This window comes from Mauremys mutica, chromosome 4 (genome assembly GCF_020497125.1).
Source record: "Mauremys mutica isolate MM-2020 ecotype Southern chromosome 4, ASM2049712v1, whole genome shotgun sequence".
Lineage (NCBI taxonomy): Eukaryota > Metazoa > Chordata > Testudines > Geoemydidae > Mauremys > Mauremys mutica.
Genome location: NC_059075.1, coordinates 87,316,156 through 87,339,760, shown reverse-complemented (window position 1 = coordinate 87,339,760; position 23,605 = coordinate 87,316,156). Strand labels below are relative to the sequence as shown.

The 23,605-nt window shown below is 38.1% G+C and overlaps 1 protein-coding gene across 8 annotated transcripts in view; it reads right to left on the bottom strand.

Moving 5' to 3' along the window:
• The window catches only part of LUZP2 (leucine zipper protein 2), a 431,446-nt gene that overhangs the window by 177,992 nt on the left and 229,849 nt on the right, over positions 1-23,605 (bottom strand). For 7 of the 8 annotated variants that reach the window (XM_045012211.1, XM_045012213.1, XM_045012212.1 and 4 more), the window contains 3 exons: positions 10,468-10,585; positions 9,050-9,120; positions 3,740-3,821 (listed from right to left, as the gene is read on the bottom strand). In XM_045012211.1, coding sequence (XP_044868146.1) covers positions 3,740-3,821; positions 9,050-9,120; positions 10,468-10,585 — 271 coding nt within the window. Of the gene's footprint in view, positions 1-3,739; positions 3,822-9,049; positions 9,121-10,467; positions 10,586-20,245; positions 20,376-23,605 lie in introns of those variants that run through there. The other variant, XM_045012218.1, reaches the window with a different exon arrangement.

Genomic DNA, 23,605 nt, shown 5'->3' with positions numbered 1-23,605 from the left:
ACTGCCTAGGAGCTGCAGGGCCATGTCAGGGGTAGCCCCCCACTCCGAGGTAAGCGCCACCCCCACACACCCACCAACCCCCTGCCCCTAGCCCTGAACCCTCGCCCACACACCCAAACTGCTGCTACTGGCCCAGAGACTGTCTGGCTCGGGCAGCCCCTGAGCCAGCATCAGCCGCTGCAGAAGTCACGGAGGTCATGGAAAGTCACCAAATCTGTGACTTCCGTGACTGACAGACTCACAGCCTTACATATATACACACACACATATTGCTTATTTTGTGTACAACTAATGCTTATTCAGCAGAAGCCATTAAAACACAGCATTTGCTGAAACATTTAGATTTCTTTCATTCGATCAAAATTATTTGGTGATTCCGTGTTGAGTTGATGAATAGTTTCAATCAACTCAAAATAGCATTTTTTGGTGAATAAACTACTAGTCCATAAAATTTTGCCCAGGCCTAGTTTATATAATACGGCCAGTGGATGATAAAGGATTAATATAGTAAGTTCTGCAAAGCTTGGACACTTGAGTAATGTATTCAAGATGCTATGGTGCTGTTAATTTAGATCTGCCAATTTAGGTCAAGCCATCTATTATATTAAAAATAATGTGGAAATATTATTTGATTTACTTAATTATTTTAGGTTCTTAAATACAACCATTTTGCAGTTACTTAACAGATCCCATCATTGCCCTCTGGCAGGTGTTCTCTATTTGTTCAAAATATGTAATGCTAATTTACCAATTGAGTAACATGCAATAAGTAGGAGATTGATTATATTATTCCAAGTTGCTAAGAACAGAACAGGCATTCTAACCTTCCCTCCTCCAGCAATTTTCTGCAAATATTCCAGTTTGAGGCTTTATGGGCTTGATTCAACAATGATTCTTATCTCATTTACACCAGTATAAATCAGGAGTAACTCCACTGAGTTCAATAGACTAAAACCTACACATGTTTGACCAGAATAAAGCCTTACAGTTAAGTAAAACGGAACTAAATTCAACCCCACTCTCCACACCAGACTTCCATCTTCAAGTATTAAGAAAGTATCTTACAGATTTTTGTCCATATCTTTTAACTGGCTTTCAAAAAGGTGTGAAACACTGTCAGGAGACAGGATTAAGTAACAGTAATAATAATTGTTTCCATTTTTATTGCATCTTTCAACTAATCATCTCAAAAGACTTCAGATAGTAATTCATTTTACTGAAGGCTACACTAAGAGGTTAATTGTCTTGCACAGGGTCACATATCAAAAGCTCAACTTTGCTACCCTTGAAATCATTAGGAGGTCAATCACTCGCAGAGCTGAGACTGGAGCCCAAGCCTTCTGTGTCACAATCTCCTTCTCTAACCAGTTGACAACAACCTGGGATAAATTCTGCTCTCAGTTACACTGGTGATCGATCCCACAGTGTTCCAAAGGTGGTGGAGGTGGTGCAGAATCACTGAATTGTAACTAAGATCAGAATTTTGTCCCTTGTATCTCACTCCAGGATTACACCCTACCCTGAATGCACCATGAAAGAGATTCCACAGAAGATAAACGCTAATGCAAAAAAGAGACAGAACTTTATATAAAAATAGGAAAAAATTGAAGAGTAAAATTAACTCCAAATTTTAGAGGTACCTCTTTGTTGACCTAATTTGAGATGCACTAATTTACACCAGTGTTGAACTGCTCTTAAGCATATACAGTGTAACAAACAAGAAGTCAGGAGATTCTAATTTAAAGTTTGTTTTGTTTGTGTTTTGACTCCTGCCACTAGGGTGACCAGATGGCAAGTGTGAAAAATCGGGACGGGGTTGGAGGGATAATAGGAACCTATGTAAGAAAAAGCCCCAAATATCGGGACATCTGGTCACCCTACCTATCACTAATACTCCTCTTTATTACCGTACATTATTGACCCTTCATCAAGGTCAGTGGGGGCCCATCAATGTAGTTGAAAGCAGAATTTGTCCTACCATGTTTTCAACTGGCTGGAGAAGAGAATTGGGATAAACAAATCCTGTGCTCTGCTTTGCTACTGACTTTAGGACAGTTCTCCCATATAAATACTATTGCTAGATTAGCTAGATAATTTGTTTTAATTTTCTTGACACACATTGCCATGACTACCTTGGCAGGACTAATTTTGACCTGCTTATTTTTATACTATAATCAAATATAATCAAATACAATCAAAATTAAGCATATTCTTTTCATCTTCTGCCCAAAGCAAAGTGTTGGGGGTTTTGTTTGTTGTTTTGTTCATTCTCTCTCCCCCTCCCTCCCCCAAAACAAAAAAACAAACAAAAAAAACTCACACCCTCAAACAATAATAAATACCTAAATATGTGGCAAAGAGGATACAATGCTTTGTAAAGGAATGGATTCCCCTCCCAAGCTTTCAGAGAGCAGTGAAGAAAAAGTACTTTCTGATATTATAAATATTCCCTTGGAAGTTTTCTTGTACATGATGATTATAAAATGCACTTTATTTCTCCTTTACAGCAGAATGCTTCCATACATGTATTTGGACAAAGCTATTTCTTTTTTCAAAAGCATAGTATGAGCTGGATATAGGGTGCATTTCAGCAATGCAGTTAAACATGCACTTAACTTTAAGCACGAGTAGTGCCATTGACTTCCACAAAACTACCCTATCTTTTAAGTACCTTGCTGAATTGGGGCCACAGTATCTGATCTTGCTCCCACTGAAGCCAAATGGAAATTTTCCTATTAACATCATTCCTAAACCAGTTAATAAAATCCACATCTTGTTAAACAAGCATTCACAATCTGGCTCAGGTACAAATAAGAGGAATATCAACCTTCATCTAAAAATTACATTTTGCCAAATGTTTGCAAAGCTTTGCAAAATTATTTAATTCCTGTTTTTATTTACCCTATTCTTATGTTCACCTCATTCTTGTCTTTTAAGCCTAAAAATAATTAAATATGGCCAAATAATTAAATAAATAAATCATCAACTAGTATTTCCAGCCAGGGTGAAAACAGACGTTAACCAAGGAATCTGGCAAAACAGCTTTCAAATGGTATTAAAATGTTCAGTTACCTGATGACCAATTGAAGACAGATCATTTACAGAGATGTTTTGTTTATTTAAGCACTGACACTTATAGGGGACATTTCCTTATTTAAGTCCTAGCAGCAAACCAGTTATACACAAGAGAAATGAGAAACGGTTGTAATTTTCTATGCAGTAGTAAAATCTGACCATTTATGCTCAACAGAATAACAGTAATACACAAAGTTTGATTCAATTGTCCCTGGTTAATGGCGGATTTAGCCAAAAAATATTACACAGTTTAATGATTACTTTAATCTGAGTTCATGGATTACAACACTGAGACCGAGATCCTATTTCTTTTGAAGTCAATGGGCAAATCACCCACTGATTTCAATAAGCTTAAGATTGGACCTTTGGGATCTGATTAGATTCTTATGGAAACTCTTTTCAATCTGGTATGACTTCACTTAAGTCAATAGAATTATAACAGTATAAAGTGGTATACATGAGAATAAAGGGCTTTCGGATGCAGCCTCCTTAGAGCAAGGACTAAGGTCTTCTTAGTCATCAAAGCACTGTGCATAATCAATAAATTATTATAACTTTGGTCATGCAAAGATATTTGAGATAATGAAATAAATCACAAGAGAGGAGAGTAGAAAGACAGAAGAAACAAAAGAGAATACAGAAAAAAGGACAGAGAATCACTCACAGTAGCCTGCTGTTTTTCTGCTTTCTCAGCTGCCTCATTAAGCTGCTTTTGAAAGGCCTCCTGGAGAGATTTCATTTCTTCCCTAGATCATTGAAAAGAAACAATACAAACTTCAGCACTACTTTCCATTAGGAAATATGGGGGTGGGGTTTTTTTGTTTGTTTGTTTACTTTAGTTAAACAGACTCGTTTAATTATGCAGCATAACAACCAGGAGTGCTGCATCTATGTGTTTTGTTAAAGCCATAATGGTCCAGTGAACTCCACTGCTGATGCAAAAAGAAATTTTATATAAATATATATAAAAATGGTAAGTAGCTACCTTTTGTATCTATCAAGCACTCTCCTGTGCAAAACATCTGCTAATTGTGTAATTTCTAGTGAAAAGAATTGTAACAGTGAAGAAAGGAAAGAGAAGCACTTTGAACAAGGAAATATACTACTGTCTATGACACTTTGTTTATATTTGCTTTTAAAGAAAAGAGAAATTCTAGCTGGTAAACCTAAGCCCCTAGTTCTCTCTTTCTAAAAGCAAATGATAAACTGGGATCTTTTAAGGAGTTGTCTAATTGTTTAAAAGAAACGCCACCCAAAAAAACCCAGAGAGATTTATTGGAAAGTTTAGCTACTGAGATCCAGCCCCTTTGCATTGCTCAGGAAGTGAAAAGGGACCACAAACTGGCAACACATTGCATATAGAGGATTTATGTGGAGTAAGAATTCCCTTCTAGCACAATAAGGTCTGATACAAGTCTTACGCTAGCCACTCCCTTCACCCCTAACACAGGCCATTTGCAAGGGTTGTGGTGCTGCTACAAGAGTGACATATCTTAGAACATTCTAACAGCATTATCAGGGATGCCACTGGCACAAATCAACCCTCAGGATCAGGAAGCTGGAACCCCTGCCTGCCTTGGCTCAGGTGCAGGAGACAATTTAGCCCAGTGACTGCTTGACGGGTGTAGAATGAGCTTTGTACATGATGAGGCACGAAGTACCTGAGTTGCTGGCTCATCTACCATATTAGTCCTCATCTACACCGGTGCTAGCAACCTTGGGAGTTCTGGGTAGTGCAGATTTAACTGAAACGGTGCTTGAAACAGCTGGTGAAGCCAGAGAGCCAACAGCAGCAGCACTTCCAATTTGTCTAATATAGACATAGTTAACACTTCAAAATGACACAAACAATACATTGAAGTAACAGAACTTGAACCACTATGGGAAACAACCATGTTCTACTGCAGCATAAAAACTACAACAGAAGTCAGAAGTGAAGGGATTAAAGTTGGACTTCTGGTGAATGAACACTAGGGTCAGATCCTCAGATGGTGTAAATCTGCACAGCTTCATTGAAGTCAATGGTGCTACCTCATCTTGTATCAACTGAGATTCTCAAAAACAATGAGGAGTCCAGTAGCACCTTAAAGACTAACAGATTTATTTGGGCATAAGCTTTCGTGGGTAAAAAGCCCACTTCTTCAGATGCATGGAGTGAAAATTACAGATGCAGGCATAAATATACTGACACATGGCAGAGGGGTATTGCTGGCACATGATGGCATATACCACATTAGTAGATGTGCAAGTGAATGTGCCATCATGTGCCAGCAATGCCCCTCTGCCATGCACATTGTCCAAACTGGACAGTCTCTAAGTAAAAGAATAAATGGACATAAATCAGATATCAGGAATGGTAACATACAAAAGCCAGTAGGAGACCACTTCAATCTCCCTGGACGTTTTATAACAGATTAAAAGTACCCATACCTCAACAAAAAAACTTCAAAACGTCAAAACATTTCAAAGAGAAACTGCAGAGCTACAATTCATTTGCAAATGTAACACCATTAATTTGGGCTTGAATAGGGACCGGCTCACTACAAAAGCAATTTTCCCCCTCTTGGTATTGAGACACCTCATCAGTTATTGGGAGTGGACCACATCCACTCTGATTGAATTGGCCCTGTCAGCACTGGTTCTCCACTTGTAGGGTAACTCCCTTTTTTTCATGTGTCAGTATATTTATGCCTGCATCTATAATTTTCACTCCATGCATCTGAAGAAGTGGGTTTTTAACTCACGAAAGCTTATGCCCAAATACATCTGTTAGTCTTTAAAGTGCCACCGGACTCCTCGTTGTTTTTGTGGACACAGACTAACACGGCTACTCCTCTGATAGCTGAGATTCTGGCACCCTACACTTTATTGGATTCATGCTATATAACAGGCTTAATGAAAGTGCAGCCCATAAGGCAAATGCAGTCCTCATTTCTATGAAGGAAGTAGATTGTGGCTTTAATGCTGAAAGGCTACCCAAAGTGATGATGGGTCCTAGCATCTTAATCCAGCTGGTTTTCTGTTCAACAGGAGGGCAGCTACACTCTTCTCCATTTATTGCAGATTGGGTACAACCTCAGGATCTTGGCAGATAAAACATGATATCAGATAAAACATGGCTTTTAGGAAAAACTTTTTCACTAGGAGGGTGGTGAAGCACTGGAATGGGTTACCTAGGGAGATGGTGGTATCTCCTTCCTTAGAGGTTTTTAAGGTCAGGCTTGACAAAGCCCTGGCTGGGATGATTTAGTTGGGGATTGGTCCTGCTTTGTGCAGGGGGTTTACTAGATGATCTCCTGAGGTCCCTTACAACCCTTATATTCTATGAGGCCCTTCATTAGGTAAATTGTGAGAGGAGGCTAACAGAATGATTTACGACAAGGTAAAGATAGATACGTATCTATGCTGATATACAGCTTATCAGATGGAAGTGTCTGGGTTTATTCTTAGATACACAATCTCTGGGAAAGGTATATATCATAGCAGGTGCACCCATTGTGTTAATTATATGCCAATTTTAATTCCTTGTCATGTTGTCAATAGGGGCTTCTAGACTTCCATAACCTCTGTGGAACCCAATTCCAGTGAGTCTGTAATTATCAGTCATTTGAGTACCCACAATATTGGTTTTAATAGCATTTCTCGAAGAGTGTTATAAAAGCCTGGATTTAAAAAAGGAAGCAATTGAAAAATCCAAGCTGTTCATTAGCCCATTGCATGTATCACATAATCTGTGTCTGGGAACTGTTCCACTGAAGCACACTGCTGTACACTCAGTACATATTTCTTTTGGAAAGACAACTGACATTCCATTTGGGTGGACAAACAGACAGAACTGAGGTGGAGTCTTGTGTAGGGGAATGGAAAGAACAAAATGGTGCGTGCAGCTGAGAAATACCCATTTTTGCCCAGAAAGACTTATTCCATATTCTCATCTGCAAACAGGCATATTTAAAATTGACTAAATAGCTTATTAACAATTTTAATTCACTGATGTGAATACTTCATGGAAGCTGCATGCTTGTCAAACCCCATCACAGAAACTGAATTATGGGTGAAGGATTTGTGATGTAGCCTTTATGTACAGAGCAAATTATAAGACTGAAGATTTAGAGTCAATTCTCCAAAAGGGTTCTAAAATACTTTTGTAAATTACATGGGTGTGTCCATTTGTGCATCCCAAAAACCTTTGTTTGCATCCACAAAATAGTTAACTACACTCACATACATGGGCAGTGACCATGTAGTTTGCTGATATACATCCACAAAAAGAGGCATCATTTTCACGCACAAAGAGATGAAACCACAAATGTTTTAGGTGCATATTTCAGAGACCATTTGCAAATTTGAACCACTGAACAATGATACTGTCAACTTGCATCATAATTTTATCATCTCATTATGTTTTAATGACATTATATAATTACTAATGTATTGCAAAGAACACATTACTTTTCACTTATTAAAAGTTCCAAGGTGTGATGATCACTGCCTAATATCATCATGGTTAAAAATTGTTGATAAGAATATTTAGCAATTACAGCAGCTAATATTGGGTTTTCAAGGCAACATTTACTACATGAGAAACGGGAGGATAAAAAAATAGTGTCTGATTTTCTACACGATAGTTACTAGTGGTAAATAGTGATGTTTTAATTGTGTCCAATTATATAGACGTTTGCATATTTAAAGTTCTCTAGAAACGTTAATTAACTAAACCCCGCTACTCCACAGTTCAGACAGGTCTAAAATGTCCCCCTTTAAACAGAAATATCTGTCTTTGGCATTTCTAAGGCATGTGAAGGTCTGATCCAACACCCATTGAAGTATATGGATAGACTCCCCACTGACTTTTGTGGGCACTGAAACAGGCCCCAATTTTTTTTGTTTTTTAAGAGCTGATTGGGAAATCATTTCATCACAATCCTTCCCTATTAGCCATCTAATTTTAATATATGCTACAAAACTACTACTGGGTAAAATATTAGCAATAAAATCATTACAGGATTTCAAGTGTTACTCTGTATGACAACAAAAGGGATATATGCTGTACCTAGACTGGCCATATCTGATTAATTCGTAATGTATATTTTTATTGTGATAGAACTGAGACACATACATGTATTAAACACATCATACTGTTTCAGAGAAAATAATCCCCCTATTGGCTAGGTCTGCTTGTTAAAATTATATTGGCATATCAATTTATCAGATCAACTCCATTTATAAGAATCATGTGAACTGTCATTGCGTATCGAGCTAGGACTAAGGATGGTGATCTGTCACCCCCTTGTCATGGAAAATTTCCAGTTCACTAGATTCAAGTGAATATTTGACATGAATATTCCCCCCCCCCCAAAAAAAAAACAAATTTATTCTCTTTTACTTCTTGTCACAGATTACCCTGTAAGAATTTTCAAAACTAGGTGATCGGTTTCATGCGTTTTATCTGAACCCATGCTCCACCTCCAAAGCCAGCAATTTTTAAAACTAACTAGTTATTTTAGGTTCCTCAATTCTTGGGTTTCTAATTTGAGATGCTTTAAAGATTTTTCAAACTTGTTGATCACTGCACTCTCTGAAAATCAGGCGCATTTATGGTGCCTCAATAAGGCACTCAATTCACTAAGCACAGAAATGTGTTGACTTGAATAAATAAGTTTCCAGCACTGAGCTATCCTGCAAAACCAAACCCAATTTCCTTGATGTATATCTAATTCTAATATTAACCCTTGTGAATATTATTAATGACCAACTATGAAGTAAAGTATGTCACATATCAGCTAATATTTCAGGTGTAGCAGAAACAATCCTACATTGTTCCTCCCTTCCCCTGTTTAACAGTCATGGCCGATTGCTAGTGGACATGCCTACTGTGCTGTGCTTACTGGTTCAAACGAAGGAAAGACTGAATTCCATGGTCTTACAGTTTCCAATCTGTTTACAGGAATGAAAAGAGGAGGTAGCTTCTTACCTTTGCTTTTGGCCTAATTCCAGAAGTTTCTGCACATCACTTTTGGCAGATGCCTCGTCATTTTTCAAAGACTGGAAACAAAGGGGGAGAGGGAGAATTACCAAGAAGATCTTTAATGTTACTCAACTGTGAAAAGGTTAATGGTGACCTCTTTTACAAAAGGCTCCCATTGAATAATACATTTTATCATCAGTTTAAAAAAAAAAGGGCAGAAATAGTTTGGCTCTTCTGCGGCAGTAATTCAGCACTTGCTGTAGCACACACACAGGTGTTCAGGATAAGACATTAAAGCAGAACTGATCTAATAGAGTATGTAGTACAGTTCTTTGCATAGATCCGGTCTCGGCAGCATCAAATTCAAAGTACCGTGAAAAAATAAATTTTCCCGTGTCCTACTTTTTTATTCATTCAGTTTGATGAGAATGAAGTTCTAAAGTAACTTCATTTAAAAAAAAAAAAAAGAGAGAGAGAGAGAGAGAGAGAGGAAGCAAGTTCCCCATATAAACTGTGAAGAAAGAAATTCAACAAGAAAAAAATAGCAGTAGAGGATGACAGGATAATGCAGACTGACATTTTAAAATGTATGACAGACTACTGCTCAGAGAAGGTAGCATCATCAATGAATGGAATACAGGGAGCCATACATGCCCTCAAAGATAACAGCATGGTCCTATGAGTTGTTTGAGGAGATAATTTCCCAGAATTGTTCCCTCAACTAGTCAATGCAAGGGGTGGTCTTGTTGGAAGTTATATATGCCCCATTCATAACAGGTGGCGCAAATAAAATGCAGTTCTCTGCAAGGCAGTGCAAGTGTCAGAATAAGCAATCTACCTGATAACCAGTCTGAATTATTCTCATTGCTTTCACTAGGCCAAGAGACTCCCTCATGAAGAGACTGCTGCCCTGTCATGTGAATATTTGGTCATTGAGGGAGCCAACAAATCCAGGGCAAGACTGGAAACCCCTTATTCACATGGAGGGTTTGTCTTCACTATAGAGTTGAGTTATAACTCAAATATTGTCCTTAACTTGAGTCCTGTCCTCTCACCAAAACTGTTAAACCAACCATTATGCTCCAAGACATGCATCTGACGAAGTGGGTATTCACCCTCGAAAGCTTATGCTCCAATACGTCTGTTAATCTATAAGATGCCACAGGACTCTGTCACTTTTTACAAATCCAGACTAAATTTTGGGGATTCATAAACTGCATAATCCACTCATGTGTAATGCGCACCATGTTTTCTCAGTTTAAATAATATTGAAAACTGGCATACGCAACATATAAAACAAGCATCAGGGTAATTAATTACCAATTAGTCTCATGTTAAAAGAACACGTTTTTAACAAATAGATAGTAATTCTAATAAACAAAGTGAGTGATCGTATATCTCAGAAAAGTGAAGGGTAATCTAACCTGCAGGTTTACTTTAATTCCTTCAAGTTCTTTTGAGGTCTTCGACAGTTGACGGAGGATATTGCTCCTTTCCTTAAAGACTTCTTTCAGTTGTCTTTCCAGTTCTTCATAGCCCTGTCTAACACAAAGCACAGGCAGTCCTCTCAAAATGTCTTCCCAATGTACTTGAAATCAGCATCTTAGTTCATCCAGTTTTTATTAATCATAAGCAGAATCCATTTCCATTCCCCCTTGCACCATGTTTAGGAATTGAAATGTTTTATGACAAACTGAACTGCTGCATCTGTGTACACAAATCCTCATACCACCATGCCAACAGCAACCTATTCCCTGTTATGGGCAGGAACAAATGCTTTTATATTTGACACAAGTTGACAATAAAGGAGGTTTTTCTTTTTCTGTGAGATATTGCACAGTAGGAATTATTGAACTTTGTAGTCAGAGATTTTTGACCCTCCTTGTGGGGGAAGGATGTTCCAAAGATATTTGAATTTTCCCTCCTGTAATTTAAAACTTTTTTTACCCAGTCAGTGATTCAGGCTCAGATTGGGGTTAGGTGTCTAAATGCCTATGAAGATCTGGGTTCATCAGTTCATAAAAAGAAACAAATGTCTCAATCCTGCAACATACCAAGACTATCTTAGGGCCTCATCCAAAGCTCACTGAAATCAGTAGTGATCTTCAGGTCAGGCCCATATTGGGCTTCTGAAGCTATCAAGAACACTGGCCATGTTTGGAGAAATATTGGCTGATTCATTTAGCAATGGACAGCTCATCTACTCTGCCTGGAGGATGGAAGAAAAAAATAGTGCACTATACAATCAGATTTTGGATACTTGGTATATTTCAAAGCTTTAATTAAATGTAATTTTCCTACAGTTATAAGTTTTTATATTACTGATATAGTTTAGTACACTACTATACTGAATTGAAGCTCCATCAAGAGCAAATACCTTTAGCTTATTTGGCCAACATTTTTACAGATGTGACTGTGGGGAAACAGTGTGGAAATATTTGAGCTGCCATCTCTTTAATGAAATTTATAACATCTGTAATTTCTTCTCACTACTGTGAAAACCACTGAGATGTTTCACTCTGCAACACCCTGCCTGCCACAGTAATGCTGACAGGTGGTCACTATCCAATTAGTGATTAAACCTACATTTCATGCAACTGCCTCCAACTATGTGCTCAAGTCGTTTCTTGGCAACAGAACTTTTATCCTCCATTTCCATATATGAGCTCAATAGCAAATAGCATTTCAAATATCTTAAAAGGATAAAAACACTACATACTTGTGGGTCTAGATCAAGGAAAAACTGGTATCTCCATGTGAGAAGAATAGAATAACAACAAATTGTTTTGAAAGGGTATATAAAAATGGGGACAAAAGGGAGTTGATCTACAGAATACCATTTGTCACAGGTATGAAATTATCCTTTATTTCCATAAAATCAATACCCACTTCCACTCATCCCTTTGTCCACCCAAACATTAGACTAATGTCACACAGCCCTCTACTAAGAAGAGAACAACTTATTCAGCCACCCACACTCTGTTGTGAACTTAATATGCAAAAAGTTGGGACAGAATGGATAAAGGACATTTATAGCATCTTTGTTTTATATGCTGTTGCAGCAGATCTGGCTCTAATCAGTAGTGACTTAGAGCATGTAATGTACTGTTATGTGTTCAGATACTACAGTGACAGGCAGCACTAATAAAACCCCAAGTGAGGCAGGATCAAACTCATAAGAGCTGTTCCATTTGGTGGCCTACGTGACATTAGTTTGTCATCACAGGTCAGTTGGAACACAACATGAGTCACCACAAAAACCACTACTTGACAGTCTTGTCTGACAAGTCAAGGATCAAATGAGTAATTTCCTGCCAGGGAAGGGTTAAAGTACGTTTGTTGGGCAGCCTGGTGTAACCCATCCTTACAACTGCCTGTGCTGTGCTTAATCCAAGAATAAAACAACAAAGCAAAACAAACAAAAAAATAAAAAAGGCTGCCAATCCAGTACCCGCAAGTGCCAAAATTCACTTGGAAAATTAAAGTAAACATGAAAGTACAAAAATAAAAAGGAAGGAGCTTGAAGCCACACTCACAGCAATGGGAGAGCCTGGAGCTATACCAATGAGGGAAAGAGACTAGTTTAATTATAAGCCAGATGGTACCAGTGACAGCAGCCATGAGAGTGGGAGATTGACAAGGACATGCTGTAAAGAAGTTCCTATGAAGATGCATCATTGCTGCTTCAGCTGTGGTGCATAGAAGGGGAGAATGCAGGCTGGTACCAACAAATCCACAGGGATGCTGAGGATGGAGGCAAAAAAGTTAGTGTATGAAAGAAAGTTGGAGTAAACAGATTCCCTATATTAATACAATAGTTTACTTTGTGGATAAGATGTTATTGCAGGCAAGTCACACCTAATCTTCACAGAGAACTTAGAGCAGCTGAACTAATTCCCTGACAAACAAAATCCAGTGCTGAGAAGGGTGGCTACAGAAATTGGGGGGAATGATGGACTCAGTTAACCTGCAAAAAGTGATGTGGAAACCTTGAAAGCCTAAGTAGTTGATGCATAGAATATATAAACGAGGACTGGTTAAAACATTTCCCACTGAACTTTTTCAATGGAAAATAGATTTTTAAAAAAGTGAAAAGCATCTGCGTTCTATGAAAAAAAATGTTTTGGTTATTGTTATAGCTGTGTTGGTTCCAGGAAATTAGAGAGACAAGGTGGGTGAGGTAATATCTTTTACTGGACAAGCTTTCAAAGTATAGAGAGAGCTCGTCTTCAGGTCTCGTAGGTCTGGCAGGCCTGACAAGTTCTGTGTAGCTCAAAACTTTGCCTCTTTCCCAACAAAAGTGGGTCCAGTAAAAGATATTACCTCACCACTTGGTCTCTCTATGAAACATTTTGACTTTTAACTGAAACCCCAAACACATAAAACTAAAAATCATCCGAAAAGCAAAAATGGCTATTTGGAAATGCCATTACAGTGCCTCACATGAGTTATATTTTGGGTGTGTCATGGTTACAGGTTGTTACTGGTTGCACATCTTTCCCCTTGGTAGTCTCTGAGTGCCCCCATCAGATGCTCGGCCTTGTGCCCTTGCTTGTCTGGGGGGAAAATTTCACAGTTCTCCCACTGTTAGTCCAGGATCTAGATACAACACCCCATCTATACCACCTGCTTATTACTGTTCAGGTCCAACTGACAACTGAGTTTCATACCTTTTGGGAACCCTAGGACAGTGAAATAGTGACCAACAGACTTCTTGCCTATGTAGCTTTATTAGCAAAAGGAATAACCATGAGATAAAATTATTTTAGATAAGTCTAAAAACGTGTGTAGGCTGTTTAATCACATGCTTCACTGCCAACTGAGTTAGATAGGCTTCCCTCTTTAGTTACAGGAAAAGAATGAATCCATCTTACATTCTTTTGGGACCCAATCTGGTCTTTGTTTGCCTTTCAGTGATGGTTGTTCCATTGTTCAGAAAGTACATTTTGGTGTACAGATCAACATTCACCACTGAGTACCCCTACATTTTTCACAAGTGCCTTCTGCTCCCATTCTTCTCTGTGGGTAGGGTTCCAAATTACATCTTCCACGATGAATTACAGGACTCAGCAAAAGGGAAAACTGTCTTGTATTATGGGAGAAGTAATCCAGACAGGAAATCCAGCCCACAGAGGAGAATGGAGGCATCAAGAACCCAACATGCAACTTCCATGTGGCACTGCAGCAGCATTTCTGGAAAGACATTTTCATTTTTTATCAACAGTTTTGGCTGAAAATGTTTTTAAAAAAATTCTAAGAAATTGAAATTAAATTTGGGGAAAAGGCTCATTTTCCAACAAGCTCTAGTACAATGGTTAGTCTTTGGGGGTTGAGTATGTTTTAATGAAAAGATCATAACCTTGCCAACCGAATGGTTACCCAGTCATCAGCAAGATATGATTTAATTCCTTTTAGTTTTGCTATAATTAGACCTTCTTCTCAATTTGCAGATTAATCTTGTTTAATTTAAGATACTTTTCCTTTCAAACTGTTCTTGGGATATTCACTGTGTGGACCATCGGCAGTGGTAAGGAAAACAAACTCCTCACCTTTGGGGTAAAGCAAATCTAGTTAAGAACCCATTCACAGCACTTTGTGAAGGGCATAGGCCTAAGATTGCCTGTCTATAATAAGGGAGAACATATCTGATTTTATGAGTCTACACTCAAAGTGTCTGATTCTGCAAGCCTCACTCATACTGAGTACCATTTTCTCTCCCATTATCTTCACTGGTAAATATGGACTATCATGAGCAAGAGACACAATGTCAGAACAACACGGATTTATGCTACAATATTAATACTTGGATTCTGAAATTTCTAAAATTGTTTAGACTTGGGGGGTTTGTTCAAGTTTCTCTCTACAAATTAAAATGAGTGAAATCCTAGCCAGTTCATTATTTGCTGAATATTAGAATTCTAGTGGCTAAATGCAAAGAAAACAAAACCCCCTTCATTTAAATTTTATGCAGAAGTACCTACATTTTTGTTATCACAACTACATGCAATTTTTAACAAGGTATGCATCGGTATTAAATACTTGTCCCACATCAGTGGCAACCGGACCATTATGTGTAATTGACTTGACAAGCTACAGAGAATGCTTCCTACTTTAATTTCTTGATGAGCAGACAGCAGGAAAGGAATTTCTTCTGCTTAAAGCAATTAGTCAGTTTCATTATCAAGATTGTTGTTTGCATTCCTCTAAAAGCATCAAAAACAGCATATTATGCTTGATGATCTCTTCTGGCATCCCTATGTCATGCCCTTTATTAACAGTGAAACATGCACTAAGAAGCACCCCCAGCAGCTTAGCTACCCATCTTAAGCAACTTATTTAAAGTATCCCCATGAAGTTTCCAGTACCATTTTGTTCAACTTTTCGTTATAGGAGTAACGGGCTGCACACCACGCCCTGTTAGATTCAGCCCCTTGGCCCTGCTCCTTAAAGACTCAGGGACGCTCCAAGCTGATGCAACACCCGTGGTCTTCAGTTTGTGTCCGTTCATACCACCCATTCCCCACTATCTACGGGCTATTTACACGGCTTGGCCTCATACAGGCCTGACCAGCAACAGACTAGTAGGCTCTTTCTTCCCTCTGAGCCTGACCTTTCCATCCTGGTTTCTGCCCCCCAGCCTTTTAGCTCCTGCTAATGAGGCTGGCAGGTGCAGGCAGTTCCCAGGCAAGCACTGGTTATTTACCCAGCCCCAATCCATTCCTCCTGATTACTAGCCCACCAATTACACTCTCCCTTGGATTGTCACTTAAGATAGGTTTCACTGTATTGTCTTATGTATTTTGATATTCATTTACTTAAATAAATCAAACTCCAGCTAATAAATACATATATACACTCCAATTTCTTTGTGCATTGTTTCTCTCATACAGTAGATCACAAACCACTCCAGAGCAGGAATCAGTTTCTCCTAACAATCAACCTTTCGAAGTGAGTCAAAGGGTGAAATGAGTCTTCTTTCTCAAGGAAAAAGGACATGTAGTTTGCAGTGTTGATTGGCCTGGTTGTCTTATGGCCTAACATATTTGGGTCTTCACTGGAATATGTTTTTGCCCATGGAACTGAATATTGACATGATAGACAGGAAGTGAGGAGGAGGAAATAGTTTGAAAAATCTGGGATTAAAGAGAGAACTTCAACAATAATTCCTGAGGCCCTCAGTAAGTTTTTCAAAATAAAGATCCAAATTATGTCCACACTAGTGCAGTACAGTACTTCTGCAGTGAAGGCACTCAAGGCTTCCTGCTCTCTGGGAGTGCAACAGAGTAGAGATTGACAGTCTCTACAACTCTAGGAGAGTTTCTGGGCAAAAAAGACACCACCCTGCCATTTTAACTTCGGGTATGGGGCTATGGTGGAAGACCTGTGGGGGAACCTGTAGTATGGGGTGCCTAGCATCTCAGATTGCCCCTACAGTAAGCAAGATCCCCATACTGTCCCTAAATGCTTGCTCCTGGCTACATTAAGTGTAAAGTTTTCAATAATTCCCATCTGAGTGGTATACTTCCTACTCCTCCCTAAACAGCTCATATAGAGAGCTAAAACTGCATCCTTCTCTCTAAAGTCCAATGTTGTGCTTCTCTTTCCCGCGTGTAAGACTAATTACTGAATTTCCCCTTATAGATTTAAAGACAATTAGATCAAAAATGAAATAATGTTTGTGATAAATTTAACCTCTTTTCCAATTCAAGGAGTGTCTGTGACAAGATCATGGTTTCTCCAATTTTATTAGTTTTTCAATATTATTTCACATTTTTTCCAAGAAAGCTGTTGTCTTTAATCAATGGAGATTTGAAATTCCAGTTCTTACTTCATTGTAATTGGTAATATAAGTCACATGGTAGTGTTTCTGTTCCCTGATTGGATGAACAGAACTCTTCTAATTCCTAATTAAAGAAAGCACTGAAACACATGCTTCAGTTTAAACCAGGGGTTGGCAACTTTTCAGAAGTGGTGTGCCGAGTCTTCATTTATTCACTCTAAATTAAGGTTTTGTGTGCCAGTAATACATTTTAACGTTTTTAGAAAGTCTCTTTCTATAAGTTTATAATATATAATTAAACTATTGTTGTATATAAAATAAATAAGGTTTTAAAATTAAATTAAAATGCAGAGCCCCCCCGGACTGGTGGCCAGGACCCGGGCATTGTGAGTGCCATTGAAAATCAGCTTGCGTGCCGCCTTTGGCACGTGTGCCTATCCCTGGTTTAAACATACACTCAGAGATTTAAGCATGTACTTAAATGCCATTGCTGAATAGGGATTCTTTCCTGAATTGTGGCCAAAATAAAGTGATAAGAATCCTTGCAGGAGAAGAGTATAAAATTTGCTTTTTCTCAATACAGGAGTATATGAGACTAACATTTATTTTGACATATTTGTGGTTAGTAAAACTGGATTCCATTAATGCTCTTGGGAAAGTAAATGGAAAATAAGACCAAGTATATCTGAAACTAATTCAATGAAAAATCCTAATGGATATTTGAAGGCTTTTTTTGTCATACTATTCACCCTACTCTAATAGACACATTTTGATACATTTTTTAAAAATTGGACAAATGATTAAACATTTGTGTGCTTTAAAAAAAATGTAGTAGCAAGACCAGTCAGGAAAATTTGAGTCAAAGGGAAAAAACGCAGAGTGTTAAAAAGGTGTGGAGGCTAGTACTCCTGTTTTAACAATAGTCAGGATTTATCAAACCTTTCAGTGCAAATTCCAAGCTGTCAAGCATGGAGTGTATCCTGGCGGGGCGGGGCGTGAATTATCAGGAAATTCAAAGAGTGAGATCAGCAGGGCTCAGCAGAAGGGTATCAAGAGCTGCCAGATAAGACTTTTGTCCTCAGGATGCAAGACCTATAATCACCAGAGTGGGAAGGGGCTTCCTAGGTCTGAAGAGAAGCAGCTGCTGGGTGAGGTATAGAGCCTCTTTCAGCTTCCGAGACACACTTCCAGAGAACAAACTGGGGTAGCTGGCAACTCCCTGAGCTAAACACAGACCAGGATGGGAGAATAGAGAAAACAAGCCTATTGTATCTTCTAGAAGTCATTATCCCCCTCCCTATCATCATCCACCGACTCATATACATACAGGTGATGGACTCCTGCAGTGAAATATTAAGGTAAGTGGCATGAGTTCAGTTCAAGGAACGGCTTAAAATTCAGTGCAATCTTATTCTGTGTGTGATTAAAAGTGTTCACAATTTTTGATACACTGTTGGATTAAAAAATACAGACCAATAAAAAGCTCAAGCGTACAACAATGCAGAACAGTATACAAATGACTGGTTTGACAATAAGCCATATCATATTTCCACACGATAGGTAAAAAAAGGGAAGAAACCCTATGGAAACTGGAAAGAAAGAAAGAAAGAAAGAAAGAAAGAAAGAAAGAAAGAAAGAAAGAAAGAAAAGGAATGGTGTGACCTTATTGGATTGCATCCTCTACTGGCAACTTTATTACTATGCAACACTATTTCTGATAAAGGCATATTTAAAAATCACTCATCTGTTACAGATAAGGATATTATTCCCCATCGCTTGACATGCATGCCTTCTCATAGCTTGTATATTACTCTTGCAAGAGTCAACATGACTAATTCTGTAACTATTTTTGGTGGTGTCATAGCCTTCCATAAGTGTTAATATTTGACATTTAGGCATAAATGTTACTTGAAATAAATAAGGATTCTATGGGTTTGAGAGGTCTATTTTATTTGTGTTAGCTCCAGCATGCATCTCTCAGGTCTTAAAAGGAGATCTGTTCACAAAAAGGAACTTACCCTGATACATGTGCCTCAAAAAAGCCCATTACCTTTGGGCAGCTCCAAACCATGTGACTTGAACAACCCTAGGTTTTCCCACATACCAGTATTTACCATCACTGTGAATACTTGTTTTACCTAAGCAGGATGGGTTCCACTACATCCTATATATAAGCTTTTGCTGGATCAGCTGGAAGCAGAGATCCACAGCCACTAGTTTAATATTATATCCTAAACTATTCCATTCTGAGGCAATTTAGGTATTCCAACATCAGCTTCCCAGGCAGATCTTAATTTACATAAGTTCCCTTCAATACATTTCATGATATATACAATAGTAACTAGAGATGGGCAAATTGGTCTGATTAAAATAAGACCACTTTGTATATCTGCCTATATTTTTTAGCTGTTGTATGAAGCTGTGATTCCTGTTCTAAATTTTAGTTTGTTAGAGGGAAAATAATTTCAGCATGACAAACCATATTTCTCTGTATATGTAGATATATACAATTACACACAGGGCAAATTATGTGCTGATGTAAATCAAAAGCCCATTGAGTTCAACAGAGCTGCACCCATTTATACCAGCAAGTATAGGACCAGATTAAGTAAAAATCACAAGATCTAAAACAATAAAGGCCACCTGGTATAAATCAACATGGTTCCATAGAAGCCAATGAAGAGGCACTGATTTAGACCAGTAAAGGATCTGGTCCATATATGGATTTATGGGCTCAGTCCTGAAAAGTGCTTATCATAGAATATACTGGCCCTTAATGGCCAGAGGTGGGAGTCTGGGAGACCAGACTACCCTAGTCAAGGAGTACTGGAGAAAATGAAGGCCTAGGGAACAGTGGAGCCAGATGCTGAGAGAGAGAGAGAGGAAGAGGGAAGCATCTGCGGAGGAAAAAGGCTGCTATTTCTTTAAGGACCCAGGATCTTATACAGTATGTCTACACTATAATACAAAACCTGCAGAACTGAGTCTCAGAGCCTAAGTCAGCAGGGCTACAAAACTCTAGCGTAGACATTTGGGCTCAGGCTTGGGCCCAACTCTGAGACCTTCACCCACTGTGGGGTCTCAATGAGGGAGAGACTAGCAGGAGAAGGTTGGTTGCCTGCTAATCTCTCCTAACACAGAAGAAAAGGACTGAGGTGTTTTTGACCCTGATCTCCAAGCTGTGGAAGAAGATTGGAAAACAATGTTGCATTAGAGATGCCTGTGAGGAAACAGCTTGGCTATGAAGGGTTTTCTTCTGAGTTTTGTTTGTTTGAAAGACGTTGCTGCAAGTCTGGGGGGAGCCAGGCAAAAAGGGCCACCTTGGAACAAGCCAGATCATGGTTGCAGCCTGCTACAGTACTGAATCCCCGCAATCCCCATTAACTCCAATAGGACTAGAAGAGTCTCAAGTCCCTCCTCACCTTGCAGTATCAGACACTACAATTATGAGGACACAGTGGGCTAACTCCATCTCTTGCTATAAGTCTATTGTGTTGTAGAGAGTTGTACCAAGATTGAATCTGGCCCACCAGATGTCCCATTAGACTGTTCTGAAAAATAAATGTTCATTATCAGCATATGTACTGCACAACTGGCATTATAATATACATCTCCCATTTTAGCAGGCATGTTTTTAAAAGAAATAGCTGGAGTTTTGTACTTACAAGTTCCTTAGTTCTATTATGTACCTAATCACACAGCATGCACATAGATGTTTTTCTTTAGCAAATCTGAATCTCAATTTATAGCTGATAAAATTAATAGGACAAGTTTGAAGACCTAAAATATCACTTTTACAGTGTTCCTGGGAGTATGCAGAATTTATGTTAATGAAGGCGAACACAGCAATCCCAGTTGGCAATATTCCAATGTCTGGAAGTCATTTGAATCATGGTAATTGCAATTGTTTAGTTTCTGTCCTCCGTATATTGATCTGGGGTCTCTGTAAATTCAAGTGTCATCTTGTTGCCATGGAATGTTATTCTCAAATAGCTTTAAACTTGTCACAGCTGTTTGGACTTTTCATGATTCCTACTGACATGTCTAAATTATGTTTCAAAATTTCTACAGATCCTAATTTTCAGTAGGTGGTGGAAACAGGTGCCTTGTAAGTAAGAGATTTGTGTCTCTGGAGATCACTCCACCTCTGACTGTTATTTTCTTCAATTTTATAAACTGGGCTTTTAGGCTTCAAAATCAGGTTTGAATTTGCTTCTTACTGAATAATATGTGCAATGTTAAGACAAAGAAATATTGATTTGTAAATCCACAGGGAAAACAAAGCCTGTCTTTGAAACAGACCTTCTATAAATCATTTTTATTTTATTTTATTCTGTGTACATAAAGTACCTTTACTGCAAAGCTGACTTAGAAGAGAAAATTGAAATATGAATTTCAGGCCATTAAAACAATACCTAAATTAATTTAGGATTTGTCTATTGGGACACATGGAAAATTAATCCAAATTAACTAATCTGCTTTAAATTCACACTTTTAGTTAATTCGGATTAATTTTCCTGGTGTCCCCATCCAAATAGAAAAGTCCTAAGACTCAGCTGGATGGTTCTTTCATCAAATAGCATGGTTCTTTTGGAGAATAAATTAGGGTGATAGCTACATTTCAGGCACCATCTAAACCCATGATTTTTAATTTACAAACCTTACTTGTGCAATTTATATTTTAAAAGTGCAGTTCTATGAAAGATGGCTCCTTTGTATGCAAGAGATCTTCTACCTGTATGTATACAGGGTATAAATGTTGACTTTAGATTTTTTAAACATTTGTTATTCAAGCAGAGCCAACAGAGTGGAGTGAACTAAATACTATCTAGGTAGAGCATCATGAACAGAATTGTTGACTAAACTCTGATTACTTATATTTGAACAAAATAGGAATGCACAGATGTCACTGAAGCAATCATTAGAAGGCAGTTAGCTGCAGAGGTTTATATGTGGACATAGTTTGGCTTGATGAAATTTGATGTGATGATAGGCAAGAAGAAAAGAACTTAGCTTGATTTGGAATTCCCAGGCTGAATTTCCAAGGCTGGCAGTTGGGGAAAAACATCTTTGTACTTGTAAAGTGAGCACATTTGATAATGGAAATCATTGAGACACAATCCACACAGAACCCTACAATGTCATTTTTAGAGTGTCACTTTTCAAAGTGAAAACACATTTTAAGCCTTTTCAAGTTTGTGGGAGGAAAATGGTCCATCTTTGATCACTTTAAAGAATGATCAGATAGTGTGATTGCAAACATTTCCACTAGGTTTTCCTGATTGCATTTAAGTCTGAAGTTGACATGACACATGGAAAATAATATGGGCCCCTATTCAGGGCAGCTTATAAGCATATGCTTAACTATAATTAAATGAGACTTAAGCATGTGTTTAAATACTGCCCTGAATAGAGTGCTCTCCTAAATCAGCATCAGGAGTCCTTGATGCCAATGTCATAACTGACACCTCAAACCTTACATTTAATGTAGTTTTGGCATATGACTGGCCCCCCTTTAAAATTTGTGATTAGTTTTATTGACCTTTTTTAATGAAAATACTTTATTATATTCCTTGCCGGTACATTTAATTGTTTTAGTTAACCATCAGAAATTGGACCCTTTTCCATTTTCTTAGACACATTCATAAGAAGTTTAGTTTTTCCAGATTTGTATCTTTAATGAATTCTGATTCGTCCACTACCTTGTAATGTGTGTAGTCATTTCAATGTTCCTAGTCTGATTTATTAGCATTTTCCATTAACTTTGGAAAAGTGTAATAATTATACAGACTGAAAGGCAATGCAGATCGAGGGTCACTGTAATTCTTTTCTAGGTAATAAGTTGACTTGTTACAATACATATTTATCCCCTTTGTTAAGATTGTTATTGTGTAAAACCCACCTGTGTTCACCTGTGACTATCAGCAACTATTTTTTTTTTTTTGCAACAATGATGAATAGGGTAAAAGGCTGCGGTTTTAAAATCTGTCTGAGGGATTTAGATGCACAGTTCCCATTAAAATTAAATGAAAACTGGGCCTCCTAACACCTTAGGAGGGTTTGAAAATCTCAACCTAAATGACTATACCTGATAAGAGGGTAAAATATCTTCCTACAGTACAATATGTGGGTGAGAAAAGATAGCTAAATGCATGAGGTTTACAATGCCCACAAACATGTTATCGACCATCCAGAAAACCAAACTCCACTTGTGAAAATGTAAACAATTAGGATAGTTAAGATTTTTTTCTCTAGCTGTCCACACATTAAAGACATCACCTAGAGCAATGAATCCATATTGGTTTCTTAAAGGTACATTCTTGAAAGGGATACTATTAAGTGTCTGTAAAAAGCACCCTGATGCCTACAGCTTTTTCCAGTATTTAAATACAGGCTGATGGAAAAATCTGGTCCCATGCACTTAAGGGCAAAATGTACTTTTCAGATCTGCCTTGCAAGATGTTGTCTTTAATATGGAATTCCTGATAGATTACCCCTTTTCACACTGCTAAGCTTCATTCTTTATACATACACACTGCATCTTCTCTGCTTTCCTACTGAATGCCTACAGAAGCTCTTAGCCATGACCTCTTTATCTTGCAGCACATACTCCTTTGATTTGTAAAAAGCATAGCTGTACAATTCTTCTTAGATTAACTAGACATGCCTTTTCCCACTGTCTTTTTCAGTATAGTCAGGTCCAATATTTCTGTCTGTCTCAGATTATCACAGAATTTAATTTAATTGTTGTTTCTGGAATTTTACATCTAATTGTGCAGTTA